This window comes from Podarcis bocagei, assembly GCF_964188305.1.
Source record: "Podarcis bocagei genome assembly, chromosome: 5".
In the NCBI taxonomy this organism is placed as follows: Eukaryota; Metazoa; Chordata; class Lepidosauria; order Squamata; family Lacertidae; genus Podarcis; species Podarcis bocagei.
Genome location: NC_138129.1, coordinates 59,409,834 through 59,432,269, shown reverse-complemented (window position 1 = coordinate 59,432,269; position 22,436 = coordinate 59,409,834). Strand labels below are relative to the sequence as shown.

The window sequence follows — 22,436 nt, the reverse complement described above, 5'->3', positions numbered from 1 at the left end:
CTCAATGAAGCACTTAACAACATGGTTCTCTTTAAGGCTTTTACTTAATCATATGGATATAATTTTTTTCAATTTACATTTTTAGTTCTTTAGTGGTGGACACGGGACGTTTCTTAAACTGGTCAGATTAAATGCACATGTCAAAAGCATCTTGTATGCAAGTCTGAAGCACTTTCTGTTGCAAAAGCCTTCATAGAAGATATAGAAGTGATTGTGGTTTGCTGCTAGGTTGTGGAATAGAGGTAAAAGGACCATGAAAACGTCAATGATTCCTCCTCACCAAATATTACATAATCATATATGACAATAATGTAAGTTCACTCTTTTCATATAAAAAAAACATAGTACATTGTGAACACTTAAGACATGGGGAAAGAAGGGCCAGAGAAAAGCACACTAATTTTTTTGTCATTTCTGGGCTGATGTTCAACATTTCAATTTAAAACCTATTTCCGTTGGGTTACATTTCCAGTTTTTCTCTAATATGATCTTGGAAAACTTTGCAATTAAGCAGATATTTTTAGAGCTGCATACGAAATGTGAGATGCTTCCAATGTGAAACCTGCCACATTTGAACATATTGTACAGCCGTTACTATACCTAGAAACACCATTTCTGAAAAATTCCAAGAATGTCATCTGGCTCTGCTCTTTGGAAATGTGGCACACATGTAATGCAGTTCATCACAAGAAATCACCATGGACTTGTGCGACTGTAGGAAGCTGAGGAACAACATCCAGGAGAGCTGCCCTTTCTCCCTTTCACTGTGTAGACAGTCAACATGATTCTGAAATTGTTTAATGCTGTGCTGAAACCTGTCCCATAAGTTCTCAAAATGTTTTCACCTGCAAAAGAGGGATCTGTTTTTCTGCATCTTTTTTTTGGGGGGGGGCACATATTTACAAGTGCTCACATGAGACATAGGCGTTTCCTCAACACTGCTCCAGAGTTTCACTGTTATCCTTTATAGGGAACCATAGGTCATGGGTGTCATTGGGAAGCCACCTGATCAGGTCATACTGCAATGAGTGATATGGATCCAGCTCATAACATTTGCAAGTACTTAATATGTGATTCATTTTTATAGTCCTTTCCAACAGCTCAAGGGAACGTGGAGGAGCGTTGGGGAAATTTGCATGTCATGTCAAAGTAGCTTGGTCAAGCGGTAGTTGCTCGCTGCAGACAGGCCATTTTTAAGCAACATGTGGTGAGAGACAGCTGGGATTGACAACAACAGGACTTGAACATTTGGTGGTAACCAGCTCTCATTGCTCTACCACAAGCTATGGAGGAGAACTTCAGTTTGGTTTTCAGTGGCAATGTATTTTCACTTTATCTTTATGACATCTATTCAGAACTGAATATAACTTCTTTATGCTGCCATGTCCTCAGTATCTCCAAACCCTCTTGTAGTTCCTCCCACATTTATTAAAAAGCTGTTCTTCATCACTTTCTGCTTTCTATGACAGGCAGAAATATTCAGAGTTCCCTAGGAATAGGCATTGCTATTGAAACAATTCTGTGAATTGCAGCTCTCTGAGAGGAATAGGGGTCTTTTAACAACTCACAGCCCAATTAACGAACTACAGCTCCCATGATCCTTTGGGGGGGGAAGAGCCATAACTGTTTAAAGTGGTGTGATACTGCCTTAAATGTATAGTGTAGATGGACCCTAGGAAAAATTGCAGTTAAAAATGAATAGATGTAGTTGGAGAATAGGTGCTAAAAAGCAACACTGTAATAATGTTAAGACAGGCAGGCCCTGTTCCAGAGTAAGAATAGCTTGCCAGTACTGTGTGACCCTTTGAAGAATGAATTCTGTTTCGAAAAAGAAAAAAAGTATAGCTACACTGACGAACTGAGAGTTCTGAGATGAAGATAAGAATCCATAGGTTCTGCTGTGGAAACAAAATGACCTTGTAATCATATGGGGAGGGCATTTCCATGTTCCTTGAAAAACAGTTATAAAAGGCCTTCAAAGGGCCCAAAATCTCTGGAGAATTTTTGGTGGGCTATAAGATGGAAGAGGGGAAAAGCAGGAGTGCTCTCCACTTGCTCAATAGGACATTTGGACTGAAGCAATTGTTTCCCATATGCCATGCTATAGAAGTTTCATCCAGTATTTGACATTGTGTAGGTACACTTTTTTTGGTATTTCTCCAGAGGATACAGATTTTATTATTTCAGAAATGACAAAGTCCCTTTTGCACAGAGAAATGAATGGAGAATATTGTATGGGAAGAAATGGGGCCTTTGAAGAAGGCAGTGGAGACAGGAATGTAAACACAGCTACTTGCATAAAACAGATTCTATTTTGAAGAAAACCATTAAACCTTGTCTGACACCTGTGGAATCAGATTCACAGAAAGACACTGTATAGAGACAGAAAATTATTGAACTTCTTCAGTTCAGTATTTTCCAGAAAAACATATTGAATAGCATAGACATTGTAAGAATATTGCAAATGTAAAGCTCACTACAGGAGGAGTTTGCCTGACCTCCTGTTCAAATTTATGTGGAAATCGTATCTGTGTCCACACTCATTTAAATTTTTGTCATGTTTATATTCCTCCCTTTCTTCCCAAAAGGTGGCCACACCTTATATGCATCCCAGCTTTATTTCTCTTTACACACATTTCTCTTTAACTTAGAATGAGTTTGCATTTAAAAGCTAACTTACCAAATTCATACCTTCCAAAATTGAAACACAGGTTTCAAAATATGCACTTCTTTGAATTTTGTAGTGCAGCTACCCAGCCAAGTGACATGCACCAATTTCATATACTAGGATATATTGGTCATTTTACTCTTCCCCTCTTGTTTTGCTTTCATTTGCTCCTTTCTTCAGTTCTGTCAAGTTTCCTTGTATAAGAAAGTATTGCAGCAGCCCTTTTTCAATTAGGTTTTCCTCTTGCTTGCTGCAATAAAACTCCAGATGTTTTGGGACTTCATGGTTCTCTGGATATTCTTTTCCTTTATTTTAATTTTCTTTTGTAACATGCCACACATGTGGTATTTTGGCCTTTTAAGATGTTGTGCTATGCTAATCAGCCCATTTTTATTCTTTTTCTATTCCCTTTGTTGTCTTTATTTTGCCTTTGGTATATCGGTTACAATACTTTGGAAACTTTTCTTAATCAAATCAGATTTAAATTAATGGGAAGGAGGTGGGAAGAGATTTCAGAACTGTTAAGTTCTTTTAAAAGGAGCATGTGCTGGAGATTTTCCTTGTAGAAGGTCCATACTTTCCTTGCACAAGAAGGGAGGCATACCTGAGTGGTGGAACATGTGCATTGTTTTGATGAAGTCCCAGGTTCAAAGGTGCGTCTATGGTTCAAGGATCTCAGGTAGCAGAGCTGGAAAAGAATCTTGGTAGAACTATTTTCAGTTAGAGTATATAGAACTGAGACAAGCAAATGTGCAAATGCAAGTTAGCTTTGTGTACACTAATAAGTCTACTCTGTTCCTGTATCTTAAGCAGAGCCTTTGATTCATGCTGGTAAGTCTTCTACCAAGTTTTGTGTCAAAACTTTTGTAACAATGGAGACACGACGTTTTAAGGGCCCATTCTTACAAATACTTCCATGAGCAGTTATAGAGATGCCAAAGGCAGCATTCATAGAAGTATGGTGTTTACCTGGTTATACTATCAAAGTTACCACATCAGAAGAGAATACCACAATAAAGTAACCTTTCCCTTGGCAACAGAGAAAAAAAATGTGGAAAGGAATTAAGCAGATGATTAGATGAACTTCAGTGTTCAATAGGGTTTCCCAGATGCCTCTTATTTTACAGTAAATCTCGCAGTTTAGATAGCAATGCATTGCTCTAGAATAATTGAATTGTAGTTGGAAGGGACCCTGAGGGTCATCTAGTCCAACCCCCTGCAATGCAGGGGTATGAGCAACTAGACCATATATGACAGGTGACCATTCAATATCTGCTTTAAAATCTCCAAGGAAGGAGAGTCCACCACTTCCCATGGGACTCTGTTCCACAGTTGAACAGCTCTTAGTGTCAGAAAGTTCTTTCTGATGTTTAGTAGGAATCTCCTTTCTTGTAACTTGAATGCACTGGCTTGAGTCATAATGGGCACCTCAAATCTGTGGGATGTAAACACAGGAGCAGTCAATGACAACATTCCTAGAGTGTACATGTTAGAACATGGGGAGGGATGTCGGTCCAGCAAGCAGGTAAACTTCCTGGGGACGGACTTCCTTCGCATGTGACCAGAGGTGGGTGTGGCCTCACCTGTGCAGGTAATGACAAAAGCACAGGGCAGGCAGCCACTCTCTCTCTGCCATCTTCCTTCAATGAGGAAACATCTAAGGATGCTCTCTTGGCTCCTAGCCAAGAGAGGAGATAAGGACTATCTTGCTACAAGATAGATTCTGAATGTATGTAACCTTTTTAAGCTGTCTGCCTTCTGGGATCATATTGTGAACAGAACGTGAGTAAACTCTTTCATACTTTTATAAAGACTGTGTCGTGTCTTGTATTTTAAGAGGGAACAAAAGGGGAAATTACCAGAGTAATTATTATAGAGGTTCTAGCGAACCTGTGCACACGTTACCGTTGCGAACATAAAGGGGAATGTCTATAAACTCTGCTGATATTTTGGGAACTTGTTAGCACAAGTTGGATAAGGATATAATTAGTCAATATATCCTCTCCTGCACCCCAAAACATTCCCACACTCTGTAGGGCAGATTTCTCAGTTCTATAGTAACCCTTGTTTGGAGCCACAAAGACTTCATGCCCACCCTGGTCCTGGACTCATCCAGCTGGAGTGAGGGGCCAGATATGGACCAGCACTAGATTCCTTTGCCTCTGTTACTGGGTGCTGGATCTTGCTTTTGTCAGCATTTTGTTGCCATGGCTAAATAGGAGAAAAGGGGATTTGGGTGCATCTAGTTGAAATTAGTAATATCAAGCAAACAAACATATGCTGTGTTGTTTTATTACAAGTATTAAAAGTCTACAGGACTGGATAGTCAGTCATTAATAAGCTGTTCTGTAATTTGCAGTTTACAAATGTATCCAAAGGCTTAGGTGATATAGAGGGTTTCCAAGCCATACTTGTATTTTGTTCCAGACTCTCAACATAGTCTTGCAAACATCTGAGCCTCATGAGCTGCCTGTTGAGTCCTGTGAAATTTTATTAACATGCATACATATTATGTTTTCAGACTTGGCGGTGGGGGCGTGTGTGGCTCATGTCCTTTTTAAAAAGAGATTCTAGCATTCGAATCAGTGGTGTATATATATATATTTAAAAATCTTTTGAATACTATTCATGCACACATTTTCCTATATCTATGAGGAGTAGAATATGTGCAGACCCTAGCCTTTTAATATTTATTGTGTATTGGAAGTTTTGCAATTGCTTTGGAAGAAGAAAAAACATTTCATAGTGCTCAGAAACAGCTTAGATATTTTGAGCAGACAGAAGACTTCCTATTGATAGCCATAAATGTTTTGGGAATGAAACATTTCAGGTTTTCCATCTGTAGGCTGTCTGAGATGTCAACAGCCAATATGACCTGGTGTTTCCCTTGTAGGTCTATAAATAAAAGGTAGCTTGTTTAACTGATCTTGCAGCCGAAAACAGAGGTGCGTATTAATGAGCTTTCTCTAATGGCACACTGACTCTATTTACAACACCGCCACTGTGAAGCCTTCTCTCTTACAGTCATAACTCATTTCCGACGAAAATGTCAGTTATTGCTCCACCTTACGGCACAAGCTGTTTGGTTTCTAGTTGGTTTCTTCCCGTTCCCAACAACTGACAGCTATTCTAGTCATGACTGTGATTAAGTACCCTTAGGAAAGCAGTCAACGTTTGATAATATATTGGCTTATGCTCTCATTCCCACAGCATGCATTTATGATGTGGTATGGAAGCAAAGAAAAATGCATTTGAGCAATGATGATGTATCATATACAGATGATTGTGGCAGGCATAATGTTATGTCCTTAGAACCATTTTGGTATAATTTTGCTTCTACTAATAGGATTTCTTAGGAAGTGCATGGCATGTTCAGTTTTTAAAGAGGCATGTTGTCATAGAATCATAGAATTGTCAAGTTGGAAGGGACTCCCAAGAGTCATCTAGTCCAATCCCCTGCAATGCAGGAATCTCAACTAGATCGTACATGGCAGACAGCAAACCAACATCTGATTAAAAACCTATATCCCACACAATATATTTCATACTATTTCTGCTAATGAGCAGAGGTCCTATCTGATGGCAGTTGTCCCCCCCCCACCCTTCCCCCCTTCACTCCCAAACACTTTTTCAGTTTTGGGATTGTTAAAAAGAAATGTAGTAGCAGTAGTAGTAGTAGTAGTAGTAGTAGTAGTAGTAATTTGTACCCCATCCATCTGACTGGGCTGCCCCAGCCGCTCTGGGTGGTTTCCAACAGAATATACAAAAACACAACAGAACATTGTCACACTTTAAAAGCTTTCCCATACAGGTCTGCCTTCAGGTGTCTACGGAAGGTTGTATAATTATTTATCTCTTTGACATCTGATGGGAGAGCGTTCCACAGTGCGGGCGCCACTATCAAGAAGGCCCTTTGTCTGGTTCCCTGTAACTTCACTTCTCACAATGAGGGAACCACCAGAAGATCCTTGGAGTTGGAAGAGAAAAAAAATTAATAAGCTATTTTGTTGAAGGGTGTTTTACACGTTATATTTTTCAGATTTAAGAGCTCTGGTATACAGGGGTCAATTTAGCCTGTGAATTGATGGTTTGAATTTGGTATGAAAACCCCAGCCCACTATGGAAATGGATACCAGTTTCATAGGTATTCAGTTTTCATATACCATAGTCTAGGGTGGCTGACCTGTTTTGGTCCCAGAGCCAAATTGTCACCCACTCAAACCACCCAGGGGTTTCATCATGGCTACACATATCAGAGCACATATACAGCACATGCATTCTTGCACACACATACTCAGAGCACACAGACAAAAGGCTCCTTGAGAATGGGAGAAGGAGGAATCAAAAGGGTCTGGTCTCAGTGCAGACCTTTCTCCTGCTAAAGTGCTAAGCAATCTCAGTACTCCACATTGAGTGCTTCCCCTTTCGACTCAGCCCAGCACTGCAGTGGAGATTCAAATTGCTTATGTCCTCATGGGGTAATTTCTTCCCATTTTCTGGTATAACATCATTGTTCAGAGGTCTGACTTCCTAGGACTTCCTAACAATGGTGCCCTGGCAGCAGTAGAGATTGCCCAATTTTGCCAGGTTACAGCCAGATTGCTGTAAGTGGCTTGGTGATCCTTGATCTACGCTGCATATTGTCATGTTTTCATATGTATTATAACATGCAAGTGCTTTTTGCATCTGCAAAAAGTTAACACGTGGAATTGTACCCTGGGAGGAGCAGAACTATTGTATACAGTAGCAAAAGTTTTTTGGGATGCAAGGCTAATGTACAAAAAGCTATGTTGGCATTGTATTCACTGTTATTGCATGCAATGCCACGCAATGTATTTGTGAAGTGTGGTCGTTCCTAAATATGTGTACATTATGTCATAGAAGTGAAAATATGTTTATTCAAGCTTTGATTTTTTTTAAAAAAAAGAATAACTCCATTTACAGCTGTTTTTTGCAGACACAAAAGATTGTTACTATTATCCCAGGTGTCAATCTTGAGAAAAATGTGTAAGGGAGTGAGATGAAAGAATGACAGATTAATACCAGATGTCTGGGAGATATGGCTAGAAGCCTTCTAAGTTGACAGAGTAGTTCTTATATTCCTACTGCTCTTTAGAAACTATATATTAACTCCTTGTAGACATATCATATAATGTATGAAAATGACCAATAATTTCCATGATAAATAATTTGGAAGGAACTAAAAATACCCAGATTTCAGCACTATTTTAGATTCTGTGAATGGTTTTAAGTAGGGCTGCACTGAAAAGAGGATGACATTTTCACCAAAGGTTTTAAGAGCACCTTGCATTCTAGGTAAAGGTTGGAAACATTTGCCCACACTCTGAAATAGTTATGTTTGCCCTCAATGACATCATCACACAGTTAAACCTGATTGTCTATGTGGTGTCATGTTGATTCATGATAGGCTCACAGAGTTGATATCAACTAAGTCTGACTGACTGACGATATGAGTTAATCAAAACAAATGGCACTGAAACAGCAGCTTAAGACTGATCAGGGAACAGAATGTAAACAAGATGTAATAAAGAGAAGGATTGCATTTCATCCCCTCCTGCCTTCTTCAGTTGCTGCTGCTGTTTTTTAGGAAAGCAATAACTTTCTATTCAATATCCCACCTCAAACTTGATTTAGATTTTTTTCAATCTTAGTGCCTGTGGGCTGTCGAAATTACCTATACTCTAAATTAGTATTAATAATAGTAATAATAGTAATAATAATAATTTTATTTATACCCTGCCCATCTGGCTGGGTTTCCCCAGCCATATCGTTCAAAATTTAATTCTGCTTTGGGAAGGTAGAGTAGAGGGTCATGGCAGGACATCTGTAAGCATTCTTAAATAATACTGTTTATTTAGAATGATACTGATTACCTAGACCCCTTCCAGTTTGGGTTTAGGCCTGGTCATGTGTATAAATCAACATTGGTCATCCTGATGGGTGACCTTTATTCAGAACAGGACAAACGGAGTGTGATCTTGTTCCTTCTTCTTGACCTGTCTATGTCTGTTGACACTATTGACCATAGTATACTGTAGCCTTATTAGACTTTACCGATTGGTAGGGTGAGCGTTGCTCCCAGAACAGGGGGGAAGGAGTCAAATGACACCGAGGTCAATTCCATGGTTTGGGTCCAGTGTCCGGAGAGGGGTGTTGGGAATTATGCTCCTTGTTAATTCTCCATAATAAGTGATTAAAAGAGGCTATGCAGGTTCCATAATGGTTGCAGTGGTGGTCTGGATGAGGGCAGTATTATTTTTACTGATAATTTTATAGTTTTATTCTCTTTGTAAATCACTTTTAGGGTGTGTGTTTTTTTACAATCAAGTGGTGTATAAATTTTAAGAAAATAAATAAATAAATAAATAAATAAATAAATAAATAAATAAATAAATAGAGTTTGAATCCCGTCTAGATGGAGGCTCTGTGGGTAAGCAATTCTTGTGCCCAGAGTGGGATTTCACTCCTTCTGAAAGAGTAAGACACACAATCTGGGGGCCCTTCTGGATCCAGAGGCCCATGTGACCTTTGTGCTATGACTGCCTTCCAGTAGCTTCAACTGATGCAATATCTGCATCCATTCGCAGACCAGAATAGCTGTAGTTCAGACACTGGTAACTTCAATATGGGATTATTGAAGTGCACTCTCTGTGGAGCATCTCTTGTGGTTGTTCGAGAAGCTGCAGAATGCTGTAACGTGATTCCTGACCAGAGTGAGATCCTACCAGCATATTACACCTCTGCTCATATCAAGCCCTTAACACCTTGGGAGCAGTTTCCTTGAGAGAAGTTTCCTTGCCTTGCTCTTGGCTTGACTACTTTGATCTGTGGAACTTGAACTCTTGCAAGTACTATACAATGTTCACTCCATAACTGCAAGGAGCTGAGCTTTCAGTGTGGCAGCACCAATGGTCTGAAACTGCCCCTGCTTATTAACATTAGGCAGCCATCCTTGTTGTGCTGTTCCAGATACCTGCTAAAAAAACATTTTGGTTTGGGCAAGCTTACCTGGAGGTAAACAAGTTATGCATTCTTGTTTCTAGTGATTTCATTTGTATATTTAAAAATTATTTTAAACTGTTTTACATAGACCGTTTTTAGATATATTTTTAATTTAAGTGGTATATAAATTATAATTAATGGGGGTTTTTTAAAGAAAGAAACAGCCTACACTGAAAATGTACTGTTCAAAATGGAATAAAAAGAAGAAGGGGGAAAGAAGGAATTACCTACACTATGCAGAATGTAGAATTAAGTTCAAGAACTGCAGTCCTTAAAAACTTATCTTTCATTTCCATTCCAAATGATTGCCCAGAAAGTCTTGGAAATGTTCCTAACGCATGTGCCAAAGGCAGAAAATCCAGAACAGGCTGCATGGATCTTCGGGTTGGAACACCTACGTCAGAGGGGCTTCTCTGCAACATCTGTATTTCATGGCTTTCCTCTGATCCTGTGTTGCTGCATTGTTTTCAATGGAATTGTGCCAGAGCCAGCAACATGTTCAGCAGCTAGGGAAAAATGATGCCCCGTGCACTGCATAATTAGTTACCCTAAAGGAAACAGCAGCAAAATGGCTGTCATCAAATCTTAGAGTTGGAAACAACAAAGTGGATAATCTAGCCCAGAGATTGCCAACTGGTAATCCTTGAGCCAGATGTGGCCTACAAAGCACTTTTATCTCCTGGCCCTACCAAATTTGAAACAAGAAGTCATAACATTTTTGCCTAGAGGTTTACTTACAAAGAACATAAAATTGCTTTCAAACATTGTGACAGCTAGAGATAATTCCACACTTTAAAAAAATTATATGTATTCATACAGTTTTAATCCCTGTGCCATTAGTTGCTCAGAAACAATAAGAGTCTGTGCATTTTTTATATTTGTTTTATTGTATTGCTATCCAATGTATTTTCCAGAAGGGCAAAAGAACACAGCCAATCTGTCTCTGGAGGAGATTTTTTGAGATGCACATTTGTTCCTCAGCTCTCCCACCCAAGTCAGGAACCTCTACTACTGCTTAATTGCCAAAAACTTCTGTTCTGCAAAGTCATCATCATCATCAACCTTTTATTCGACCGTCAGTCAGAAAAAAGTACAATTGTCAATACACAGTTAAAACATCCAAGAAGATTTTTGAGCTTAGCCAACACTAAAATGGGCTAAACAGATAGCCCCATATCAATACAATCAATTAAAGTCTTGCGACGCTTAAAAGCTAAAAAAAGAAATTTGGCCACCAAGGAAGGTATAGCTCTAGTGACGTTATTCAGCAAGTGTAAAACCTGGTTTTCTCTGGGTAGGGAGCTAAATTGACATAGAAGTGGGTCTATAAAATTTTGTCTAAGCTCTGCATAAGAAGGGCAAGTCAAGAGAATGTGTTCGGTGGACTCAACCACACCCATGGCACAATGACAGGTTCTCTGGGCGTATGGTACTCCCCTGTACCTTCCCCACAATATCGCAGAGTCAAGGACATTTAATCTAGCCGCTGTAAGAAGTCTGCGGTATTCCACATAGTGGATTTCTGCAAGGTAGGGGGCTGGTATGGTCCGATAGATCTGGTCCCCTAGGAACATCCCTGGTTTTACCTGGGCTATGTCCTCTTGTCTAGCAATGTCACTCAGTCTCCGGGAGATCACAGCTCTAGCTTGATTGTACGACATAGACTCAAAGTAAAGGTGAGACAATCCGCAGGATTGAACCTCATTAGTGACCTCCCTTTCCCACGATGATTGGAAATCGTCCCTCAATATCAAGGGGGCAATACCCACTGGTTTAAAACAAAGCTTGAGCCATAGCCAGAGCTTCGTCTTCAAGGCCACATACCGTAGAGCTTGCCAGCCGACCTCTAATCTCATAACTGCACCCGCTACCGAGGGGGGAATCCTAAGGATGGCTCTAAGGAATCGCGTTTGGATAGAATCCAGTTTCAAAAAGTCCCTACGGGAGCCTAAAGAGATGCCCACCAAAAGAAGGGGGAGGACTTTCATTTGAAAGAGTCTCAAAGCTATCGTCACTGATTGAGCCTGATTCTTAGCATATAGAGATCTAATCTGGATGGCTGCTTTAGATGCATTAGTTGTTATATAGTCTCTATGGGCCAGAAAAGACCTATTTGACCGTATTACTTGTCCCAGATATTTAAAGCAGTTAACCTGCTCTAGGGGGATCCCGTTCATCAACCATCGATAGAGTCTCGGTCGGGCAGAGAAGACCATGATCTTGGTCTTAGCATAGTTGGGTTGGAGCTCATGCTGATCACAGTATTCATGTAGAGCTTGCAACATTCTCCTCAGTCCAATAGGGGATCTAGCAAGAAGTGCGGCGTCATCCGCATACAGAAGAACATTCAGAGATCGGCCTGCTAGTTTGGGGGGGTGGAAAGCATCATTGGCCATGTGAGTCACCAGTGAGTTAATGTAAAAGTTAAACAATGCTGGGGCCAATAAACAACCCTGTCTTACCCCTCTAGTGGTGGTAACGGGGTTGGAGACTAGGCCTTTATTGTCTAGCCTGATTCTCAGAAAGGTGTTTGTATGGAGGCTGATAATCAGATGAAGGAGACGACGATCGATATTTGTTGCAGCCAGTTTTGTCCATAGCTGCTTTCTAGAGATTCGATCAAATGCCTGCTTAAGGTCAATAAAAGCCACATGAAGAACCTTTGGGGCTTTGCCGGCATACTTTTCCGCCAGGTGATTCAAGGTTAATATTTGGTCTGTAGTAGATCTTCCAGGGCGAAAACCTGCCTGTTCATCGGCAATGATATTGTCGTCCTCCATCCATTTCGATAGTTTGTTTAGTAGGTACCCCGAGTAAATCTTCCCAATGACATTTAGCAAGCTGATTGGCCTAAAGTTGCTCGGCTCTGTACGTGGGCCTTTCTTATGTATTAATACAATCAACGCAGAGCTCCAGCTAGAGGGAAATTTTGCTGTTTTGTTTATATACGTGTAAAGTGCTGCTAAAAGTGGGATCCACCAATCTTTATTTGCTTTGATGGCATCAATGGATATAAGGTCATCACCGGGGGCCTTGCCTGCTTTAAATCGATCTATGAGAGTTTCAACTTCAGGGCATGTAACTGGGTCCCAATCGGGCAGTGCTTCCGGCTCCACCGTATCTCCGCAGGCATCATGGGCTGCATACAGATCGGCGAAGTATCTTTCCCAAGTGTCCGCTGAGATGTGGGGTTCTATTCTTGCAAGCGGCCTACCCAGGTATCTGGAAATTAACTGCCAAAAAGAGGCTGGATTTCTATTCTCTGCAGCTATCAAAAGGTTGTTCCAATTGTTTCTTTCTGCCTCAAGCTTCTTTTCCTTTAGTAGGGCTTTATAACTTCTCCTGAGGGTGATAAGACGGTTACTTGGCATGGGGTCATTTGATGCTCTGTATGCCAACCATTCATTATACAGATGATTCTTGAAGTTTTTGCATTCCTCATCGAACCATTTTTTGTGGAAAAACTGTTTACCATGCTTTGTGGGGGACCGGACTAGTGTTGGTTTTAGAAGTTCTACTATATCGTCATATATTGGTAGAGGCTCATCCGCCTGCATAAGGGAAGCCCTTTTTATTTGGAGCTGATCAGACCAGAGAAGTTCGTTCAACTGCTGGGCCGAATTGGAGGTCCATTTAAGGGCTGTAGGTCTTATCTCCAGATGATCATTTGATAGGTGCACAAAGGAGTGCCTATCAAGTTCGTCAGCCAGAGTCAAGGAAATTTCTAGAGGGAAGTGATCACTCTCCAATCTTGTAGCCACCTTAAAGCTGGATATTTTTGGGGTAAGGTCAGGAGATATCCATACAAAGTCAATAGTGGATGCACGTGAACCTGACCAATAGGTGAATTCGGCAGGGTAGTCCGAGCTGACTGCCCCATTTAGCAGAAGGAAATTGAGGGCCAGCAAGGTTTGCCTGCATTTGAAACCTGCGTAGGTGGCTATGTTATCTTTGAATTTCCTTGGTAAAAGATCTGTAGTCACAAGAGGTGAAGAAGGGTACTTGCTAAATTTAGAGAATAAGATTTGGTCAGTATGTGACAGGCGTCCATTAAAATCTCCCGCCAACAGAAAAGTGGCTTCGGGGTATTTATCAAAAAGTGTTTCCAATGTCACTTGGATTTCCTGCCATCTCTGATCAACCAAATTTCTCTTATAGATTGGGCATAAGTAGATATTGATCACTACTATCGTTTCCTCTGCTGTTTGCAACTTTATAATCAGCATGAGTGACGACTGGATGTCAATTTTTTCGGCCTGAAAATTTATGGCTAAGGAAACAAAGGTAGCCAAGCCTCCTTGCGGTCTACCATGTGATAACGAGTTCTGCGTGGCATTCAGGTAAAAGCCCTTGTATCCTGTTAGATAGAAGTCCTCACAGGCCCATGACTCTTGGAATAGAAGGATGTGGCTGCCATTTATATAGGCAACAAATGATGGATCTGTCAGTTTGGATTTAATACCAGCCACATTCCATGATAGTAGTGTAAGAGGCCGCTTTGTGTTTCCCTCAAGTCATGATTTCTCTTGCGTGGTTAATCCTGGAGAATCCAAATGGGGGTGCACGCTGTGTGGAGGGGCAGTAGGGTGAAAAAAGGCAGTGATTTTTGATTGTTTGCATTTCAGGTTCAAGTTGTCACATGTCACAGGAGCAGCCAGTGGCTGGGGCGAATTTATAGATCGCTGTAAGAGAAAGTCTTGGTACGAGGGGGTGTTACTAGCCGACAAGTCCATAGACTCGTTGTTTGCCGTATGCTCTATAGTTGCAGGAGTCGTGCCTTGAGGATCGAGGCTTGTTGATGGAAAAGCACTATGTAAGACAGAAGAAAGACATCCTTTTCGGTTAGCTTCCAGTAGCATGTTTAGCCTTGCCACTGCCTCAGTGTTTGTCCAAAGGGCTGCTGGATCTCCCAGAGTCTCTTGCATCGTCATGGTATCAGCACAAGGAATGCAGCCATTTTGAGGACTGGAGATCGTTATCGCTGCAGGGGGGGTCCACATGGGCTTGTGTCTGGCAATCTTTAGGAGCATCTATAATAGCCGAAGCTGGACCTGTCAAAGCTCTACCCCTTAAGGCAGTCCCTTCTTGCCGGTGGGATGGTCGGTTAGTAAATCGTGGGGAGGGGTTCATAGGAAGGGTCCGTTGCTGGGAATTCCGATCATAATCCTCAATCCTCCTTGTAGGCCTGCTAACCAAGTTTGCTGAGTTTGGGGTTTTCCCAATAGTGCCCCTACAGTTGTTAAAGAAGCATCTTTGTGGGAAGATTCCAAACCAGTTGAGACGATTTTGAAGTTTGCTCAAAAGTGCAGGAAGCCTGGGAGAGTCGAACTTGAGCAACAAGCGCTTAAATTTTGGAGTCTCTGGCAGCCATTCTAATGATAGGAGACCACCCTGGGCCAAGTAGGACCTGGTCAACCTTCGCAATGAGATCACAGCTGCTTTACAATTTCTCCAGGCATAGTAGGGGAAGCAGGAGTGAGCGATGTTCAAGCATATATTGTTAGGGGTGAGTTGGAGGTTTACTAGCTGCTGCCCCCTACTTAGACTCTGTGCCTCATGATTATCAGGTCCCTGATGATTTAATGGCGGATTCAAAATCGAGACAGGGGTTTTGATGAAGGCATTTAGTTTTTCCTCTAACATATTGATGGAAGCTGATAGCACCTTTATTTTGTCAGCCAAGTGCAGGCAAAATTTCTGCAAAGTCCTCAGCTCCACTGATTGTACTATATCACATAAAGATTTACGATGAGGGTCGGGGTAGGGAGAGAGGCCATCTGGGCTGGAGGTTATTTCCAACAGCGATTTGTCTCCTGGCAAGGGAGTATTTGCAGTCGTTGCAGGGTCACATGGGCAGTCTACCTGCTTGGAGGTGTTTAAAAGGTTGTTTGGAGTCATTGCAGGATCATGTAGGCAATCTAACTGCTTGGAAGTAACAGGTGAAGGAGGCACAAGGTTGCAGAAAAACTCCTCCAATGATGAGATAGAAGGCTCGAAGATCTTAGGTGGTGAATCCAGCCCAGTAGGCTTCGAAACCTTAGACATAGGTTCTGAGGCATTAAAGGAACAGTCTTCCACAGAGGAGGTACGGCCACGTTTTAGGCTCGTCATCCTAAACCCCTTGAGCGGCTCGGTTATCTAAGAGTCCTTCAAAGGCCAAACAAGAGCTGTGGAAGGCCAGGGAAGCGCGGTCGGTGACTGCCCAAGTTACAGCTTATCAGGTTGTTAGAGAAGCTCATTAAGGAGATTTATGGCGCTGACTTTGCAAGCTTCCACCGGGTGAGTTCCTGGCGTTTTCATCAAAACATTATCGTGCCAACTTCCAAAGAAAAATAGGAGCGGAGTAACTTACAGCATGAACTGGAAAGGGGAGCTCCGACAAGCGTGTCTTACTTCGTCGCCATCTTGGCCCCTCTGTTCTGCAAAGTACAGGTCTAGCACCTGGGCAATGGTCTGGAGATTAGACAGCTAATTATACAAACACTGGCACTCCTAATCCATTCAAATTGCTCTCTCTGTGGGAGTACATACTGCATTAGAAAACCACCAACAGAAGCTTGTTGGGCATTTTTATAGCACTCTAAAAGAAAGACGGTTCCACTAGGTAGCTTGTCCCAATGCTTAATTTTAATAGCAGCCGCCACATTTTTAGAGACTGAAATAAATTCCAGAGATTACCCCAAAAACCCTGGTTCCATTCTGGAACCCTGATACTATCACTGAATGTACAACTAATTCCTCAGTTTTGTAAAACTGAATGGAAGGTGGCAGCAACAGAAAACAGAATTAAGGCTTCAATGCTACAAGCACGCTCACAGAAGTCCCACTGAAAGCAATAGGGCTGAGTAGACATGTAGACACTGTAAAAATGCTAAATTTGTGAGGGTGTTTAGAAAGGGGAAGGCTTAGTATAACAGAGTAAAAATGAGAGGGCTATAGACGGGAGTTGTGTGTTTTTAGAGTTCTGTCGTTCCCAAATGGACTTAGAAAATGTCGTGTTTGCCAAGGCTACTCTTAATTAAATGGACAGCTGCACAGTTGTTGGACAGTAAACTTAACAAAACTTAGATCTCAGGTTGCATTTTTCTTTTTTGAAGTTGTTTGCTAAAATATGTGCTCTAGTTTCTAGACCTTTAGTATTTATTTATTTACTTTTTATCTGGAATGACCGAAATCTTCCAAGCTTCATTGGCACCTAGAAAGACATCAAATATTCCAAGGGGGAATTCCCTAGCAGCCAAATAAAATTTCTGAGTCACAGGTCACTTATTTCTTCAGTTTTAAGGTGACTACTCTTGAGAAGAAAGTTGCCCGTCGATGCATATAACATTTCACTGTGCATTTATCCATAAAGCTAAGTCCAAATAACAAGTAACAGCAAAGGCAGCAAAAATGTAACGGTCTTGTTATCTATCATCCCTATGGTATATATTGAGATTCTATTCTATGTAATTTTCTCTCCAATTTGAGGATCACTTCATGTGGACGAGGCTTCCTGAATAGGAGATTTACTACCTAGTCTTAAGAGAAGTGTAGGCACATCTGCTCAAGAAAAATTAGATGTTGGGGTGCTTACATTTTGCTTGATGAAGCTAAGAGGACTACTTTGGTTTCCCTTGCTGTAGGCATATTGTCTGATGGAATGCAACATGGGATAGGATGTTGATGATGCTATTGATTGATTGATTGATTGATTGATTGATTGATTTTATGAATATGGCATCTCTTTTTTAAAAAAAATTAATTTTTATTAACCGGCCAATCAAATCAAATTAAATCACATCACATGAATATGGCATCTCTTAAACCATATAGATTCACAAGGTAGCTAGAAATATATGATCACAATAAATGAGAGCAGTTAAAACAATGAGAACAATTAAAAAGTACAATTTAAAAGCCCTTCTTATAATCCTGCCACCCTCACAGACACACACAGGGAGGGACTTTTCAATGGATGCTCCCAGAATTTGGAACTCCATTCCTAGAGAAGCTAGACTGGCTCCATCCTTGTTGTCCTGCTGGCAGGTTTTTTTCCTTGGAACACCCACTTTTCTCTGTTCACAGAAAGATCTTTAGAAAATGGGTTTTTGAGGTTGCTCTCAGGCATCTTTGTAACCAGCCAGCTCCAGCAACTTAAAACCTATGCCAACCAGCAGTTAAGAAGCTAATGACAATCACAACATATTTACAGCGTACTGGACAGAATGTAATAAAATATGATTTTTTTTCACCAGTGTGCCTCTAGCTGGTGGATTATCTAAGAAAACTAAGAGTCTAGTTGGCACACTGAAAACAACCACCACTACCACAAATTCCTCCAGACTTATTTTCCCACAAATTCACTTGTAAGTTGCATGCCAAAGGAAGGGCAGTAGCCTTTCTTCATAGCTAAAGACATCAAGAAGCTTCAGAACTGGTAGGGGCTATCACTGCTCATACCAGGAAAAGCATCACCGTGGGTGACACAATGACAGAAAATCATAGAGGTCATGTGCTTCATATAACAATTCTGTCCTATATATGCAGTTGTGAAGTGTGATTGTGCATCTGCCACACAAAGAGCAGGTGCTATAATTGCAGGATCTGTGAGTTTTGCTGTTGTTGTTGTTACACATAACTCACAATGCAATTTAATTTTACTGTTGTGCCTATGTGGCATTATTTTTTCGATTCGTGTTTAGAAAACTGGAGGTCAGTTACACCCACACACTCTTGTTGTAGATTTATGCACATTACATTGTGGGGTATTATTGTTAACTCAAGTGATTATTGTGCAACTACTGTTTACTAGAAAAGCGAAGTTTGAAATGTAATCATTTATTATTATTTTTAAAAGCCTTGCAAATGGTTTTATGCTGAATACTTTCCACCAAGCATTTTATTTGTATAGCTTTCTCTGGGTACATTTGACACCAAAACCAGACTGAGACAGTCAGTTTTGCTATTGAAAAGTAATTTCTCTGTTTTGTTTGTGGCAGCCAATGATCTGATCCTCATAGTAGCTCTTGTTCCAATACTTCATGCTGTTCATAACATTGAAAAGAACTCTTCCTACGCCGCTGAAAACTTGTTCTTTCTTATTGTTTAAGCTCCTTTACTTAAACAGTCTCTAGAAGCCTTAACACTGTGTACATAGAAGAATACAATATTACCGACCCCTACGCCATGCATAATGATGGATTAAGACAGCGGAGCGAAATCTGTTTCATCCATAAACTTCAGCAGATGTTCTGAATTCTGGTTGATTTGTTACATGTCCAGTTTGGATTGTTTTTTCAAACACTGTACTCATTATAGCAGGATATGGTTTATTTAATAAAGCTTTACAGAGTTTTTTATGGCTTTATTGCAGTTTGAAGGGTGCAACAAAGCATTTTCTCGACTTGAAAACCTTAAGATTCACCTGCGGAGTCACACGGGTGAGAAGCCTTATCTTTGTCAGCATCCTGGCTGCCAGAAAGCTTTCAGCAACTCTAGCGACCGGGCTAAGCATCAGCGAACACACCTGGATACTGTAAGCATCACATTATTCTATATGACGCTATATATAGTGCATCCTTTGTAACAGGACCTTTCCTGAAACTAGCCCAGCCATAGAGTCATAGAATTGTAGAGTTGGAAGGGACCCTGAGGATCATTTAGTCCAACCCCCTGCAATGCAGGGATATGCAGCTGTCCCGCATGGGGATTGAACCTAGAATGTTGGCATTATCAGCATGCGCTCAGTCTATTCCTGTGTGCTACAATGTGCTTTTTGAAAGAAAAGGGGGGAATTATTATTATCCTATCAAAAGGTTCTCCATGGGCTTTATTTTATTTATAAAAAATATTTTTATGTCACCCTTCATCAAAACTGACTTCAGGGTACTTTACAATAATTAAAAATATGAGGTCATCATTAAAATGCAACACAGAGAGCAACATTGGCACACAACAGATAAAGGAGCCAGCAGAAATATTTAAACTGCCTTAGAATTATTTTTGCTCTTTAAGGTTTTGCCTAGCACCTAAAAACAACTGTGTTGGTGCCTTGCATGTCTCCTTGTAGAGGGCATTCTACAACTGGGACATCACTGCCAAAATAGTTCTCTGTCTCAGAGGGATTTGGCAAATACTAAGGCTTGGCATAAGGGGTTGGCATCATCAGGCACTTGCCAGAACCTTGAGTCCTCTGAAGGGCCCACCAACCCCCTATCCCATCTTAAGGTAGGCTGGTGCTAGCAGCAATAGAAAAGCAGTAATATAATAGGAAACCACCCTTTTAATTCCCTCACACTGTCTTTGGGGCCTGACAGAGTGTTGTTCCAAAGGTATTGTGAGGAAATTAAAATGGCAGGCTCCAGCAGCTCAACGAGCTTCTTTGCTACTCGTGCCCACCAGCTTCAAGATAAGGAAGCCATAGCTTCCATCGCTTAAAGGGGGAAGACTTCACTGTCTGCTTCTACACTGCCAAAGGCCTCACCAAACTTGACATCAGCCATGTAGATCACCTTAAAGACAGGCAGGTTGCTACAAGAGTGAGCTACGCTTCAGGTTGTTGAGACCTAGTAAACAGCATGACTTTGAACTGGATTTGGAAGCGTGTTGGCTGGTAGTGAAGAAAGTTTTGTTTTTTTTAAGATTGGACAGAAATGGTCTGAATGAACTGCCCTGGTCAAAATACTGGTAGTTCTGAACATAGCTGTCAACTTCCCCCCCCTTTTTTAAGGGAAATCGTATTCAGAATAAGGGAATTTCCCTTTAAAAAAGGGAAACGTTGACAGCTATGGTTCTGAACTATCTTCAAAGGCAGCTCCAGTGATTCATACTGGAGGCTACCAGGGCATGGATAACCATGGGCAGACTATCTTTATCCTAGAGAGGTCACAACTGGCCCACTGGCTGTAACTACTGAAAGGCACTTGGCACTATTGAGGGCCTTTTAGGGGTTACTATTGACCACCCGTTCCACAATCCCAACTGAAGCAGTCTTCAGAAGCAATTAACTTTTTTTTTTTTTTTTTAAAAGTCCTAAGACTTCATGTCAGCATTCCCCAACCTGGCACCATATGTTGTGGACTCCAACGCCTATCAACCCAGCCAGCATGACAAAAGATCAGGGCAGATCAGAGTTTTAGTCTAAAACATCTGGAGAGCACCAAGTTGGGAAAGGCTGCTTTGTATTGTGACAATATATTGTCATTACTAAGCTCCCCACCCCAAAAGCACTTACAGCCTCTTTTATGTAAGGTGGTGTAATGCTCAATTTTGCTGTCCTAGCCTTTAGCGCTTTCAGTGCTGTAGTAAAACGTCATTAATGCATATAGCGCACAGTACTTCCAAGAGTATTTGGGACCCATCTGCACTATATGTTAAGGCGGTATCATACCACTTTAAACAATCATGGCTTCCTCCCAACAAGGTTGCTGAGAGTTGCTAGGACGCCCCCATTCCTGTCACAGAGCTGCAGAGTTAAATGTATTGTTTAAATGCATAGTGCAGATGGAGCCTTGGATAGTGATAAACAGATACAAACTAAATAGGAATTATATCGACTTCAGCAAACTACCACAAACTATTCAATTAATTAGAATTTCTAGAGATTTCTTACTACAGTTTGGATAATAGCTATTTTACTATACTGTCCATATCATGTTAGCCTTTACTAGTGTCAACCAACCCATGAAAGCAAAGCAGACTCCTTAGGTCACCTAAGCTCCTGGGCCAAAGCTCATAAAGAATAACAGCAAGAGTCCTTCCTTTGTCTTTTTGAAAGAGGTGAATATGTGGTTTAACGTTTGGCCGGGTGTTTATGGGGCAGAAACCTGGCGGTTAATTGATATTTACTTTTAAAGCAGCTACACATTTCAGACAGTACAGCATTAAGGAATGTGTAATGTACATTATGCCCTCCAAAAACAAACAAGCCAGTCAGTCACATTTTCCAAACCCAAGCACACTTACAATAACAATGTTTTATTTATTTGAAAGTCAGCTTTAGATTTGAATTTGTAATTACTTCTAAAATGTGGCTCTTTTGAAATTTAATATGCTGTATAGGATGCACCTTTTTGAAGTTGTAACGGCTTGACGTTAATGTAAGTGGAATGAGGTGGAAGGGCAGACTAACTTGGCTTGCAGAAATAATTTTGTTGACTTCGTGGTACATACAGAACCAAGTCCCTCTCTGCTGCCTTGTTTTTTGTAGGGGTGTTGTTGCACATCATTTTGTAGATTTCATGGTACACCAGAACCAAGTCTCTCTCTGTCTCCTTATATCTTGTTACATGGGTGTTATTGCAAAGAGCTCCTTTAACTTTCTATTCTCTTTTTCCTTCCTTCTTTTTCTTTACTTTTTCTCCCATATCTGTCTTTACTCTCTGAAATATTCATAATCAGCAAAAAGGTACAGTAATAATTTTGACTAACCTTTTGTTAGTGCTGTAGCTTGGTTTTCTAGACATTCTTTAATTTTTTTGCTGCATTCACAACCTGCATACGGCGGCATTCATTTTCTTATATATTTTCACCTGATTATTTAATCAATAATTTTAGATTTGTTTTGTCTTTTGCTTTTTTAACATAGATCTAAGTAATTAGAATGTGTCTTGCATGCTGGTGTTTATGTTCCAAATGCATGAAACAGAAGATCTGCAGTTCGCGGAGCAAACTCTGATCCCTTTTAATATGCCTGCTGTGTAACTGAATCCTGTGTGAAAGTGAGATTGAAAAGGTTTGGACTAGTATGGATGGACTTTTTCTG

The 22,436-nt window shown here is 40.8% G+C and overlaps 1 protein-coding gene across 1 annotated transcript in view; it reads left to right on the top strand.

The window, feature by feature from the left end:
• Window positions 1-22,436, top strand: part of GLIS1 (GLIS family zinc finger 1) — a 161,449-nt gene that overhangs the window by 102,055 nt on the left and 36,958 nt on the right. The window contains exon 4 of the mRNA XM_081195385.1: window positions 19,047-19,208. Within this exon, the coding sequence (XP_081051511.1) occupies window positions 19,047-19,208 (162 nt within the window). The remainder of the gene's footprint in view (window positions 1-19,046; window positions 19,209-22,436) is intronic.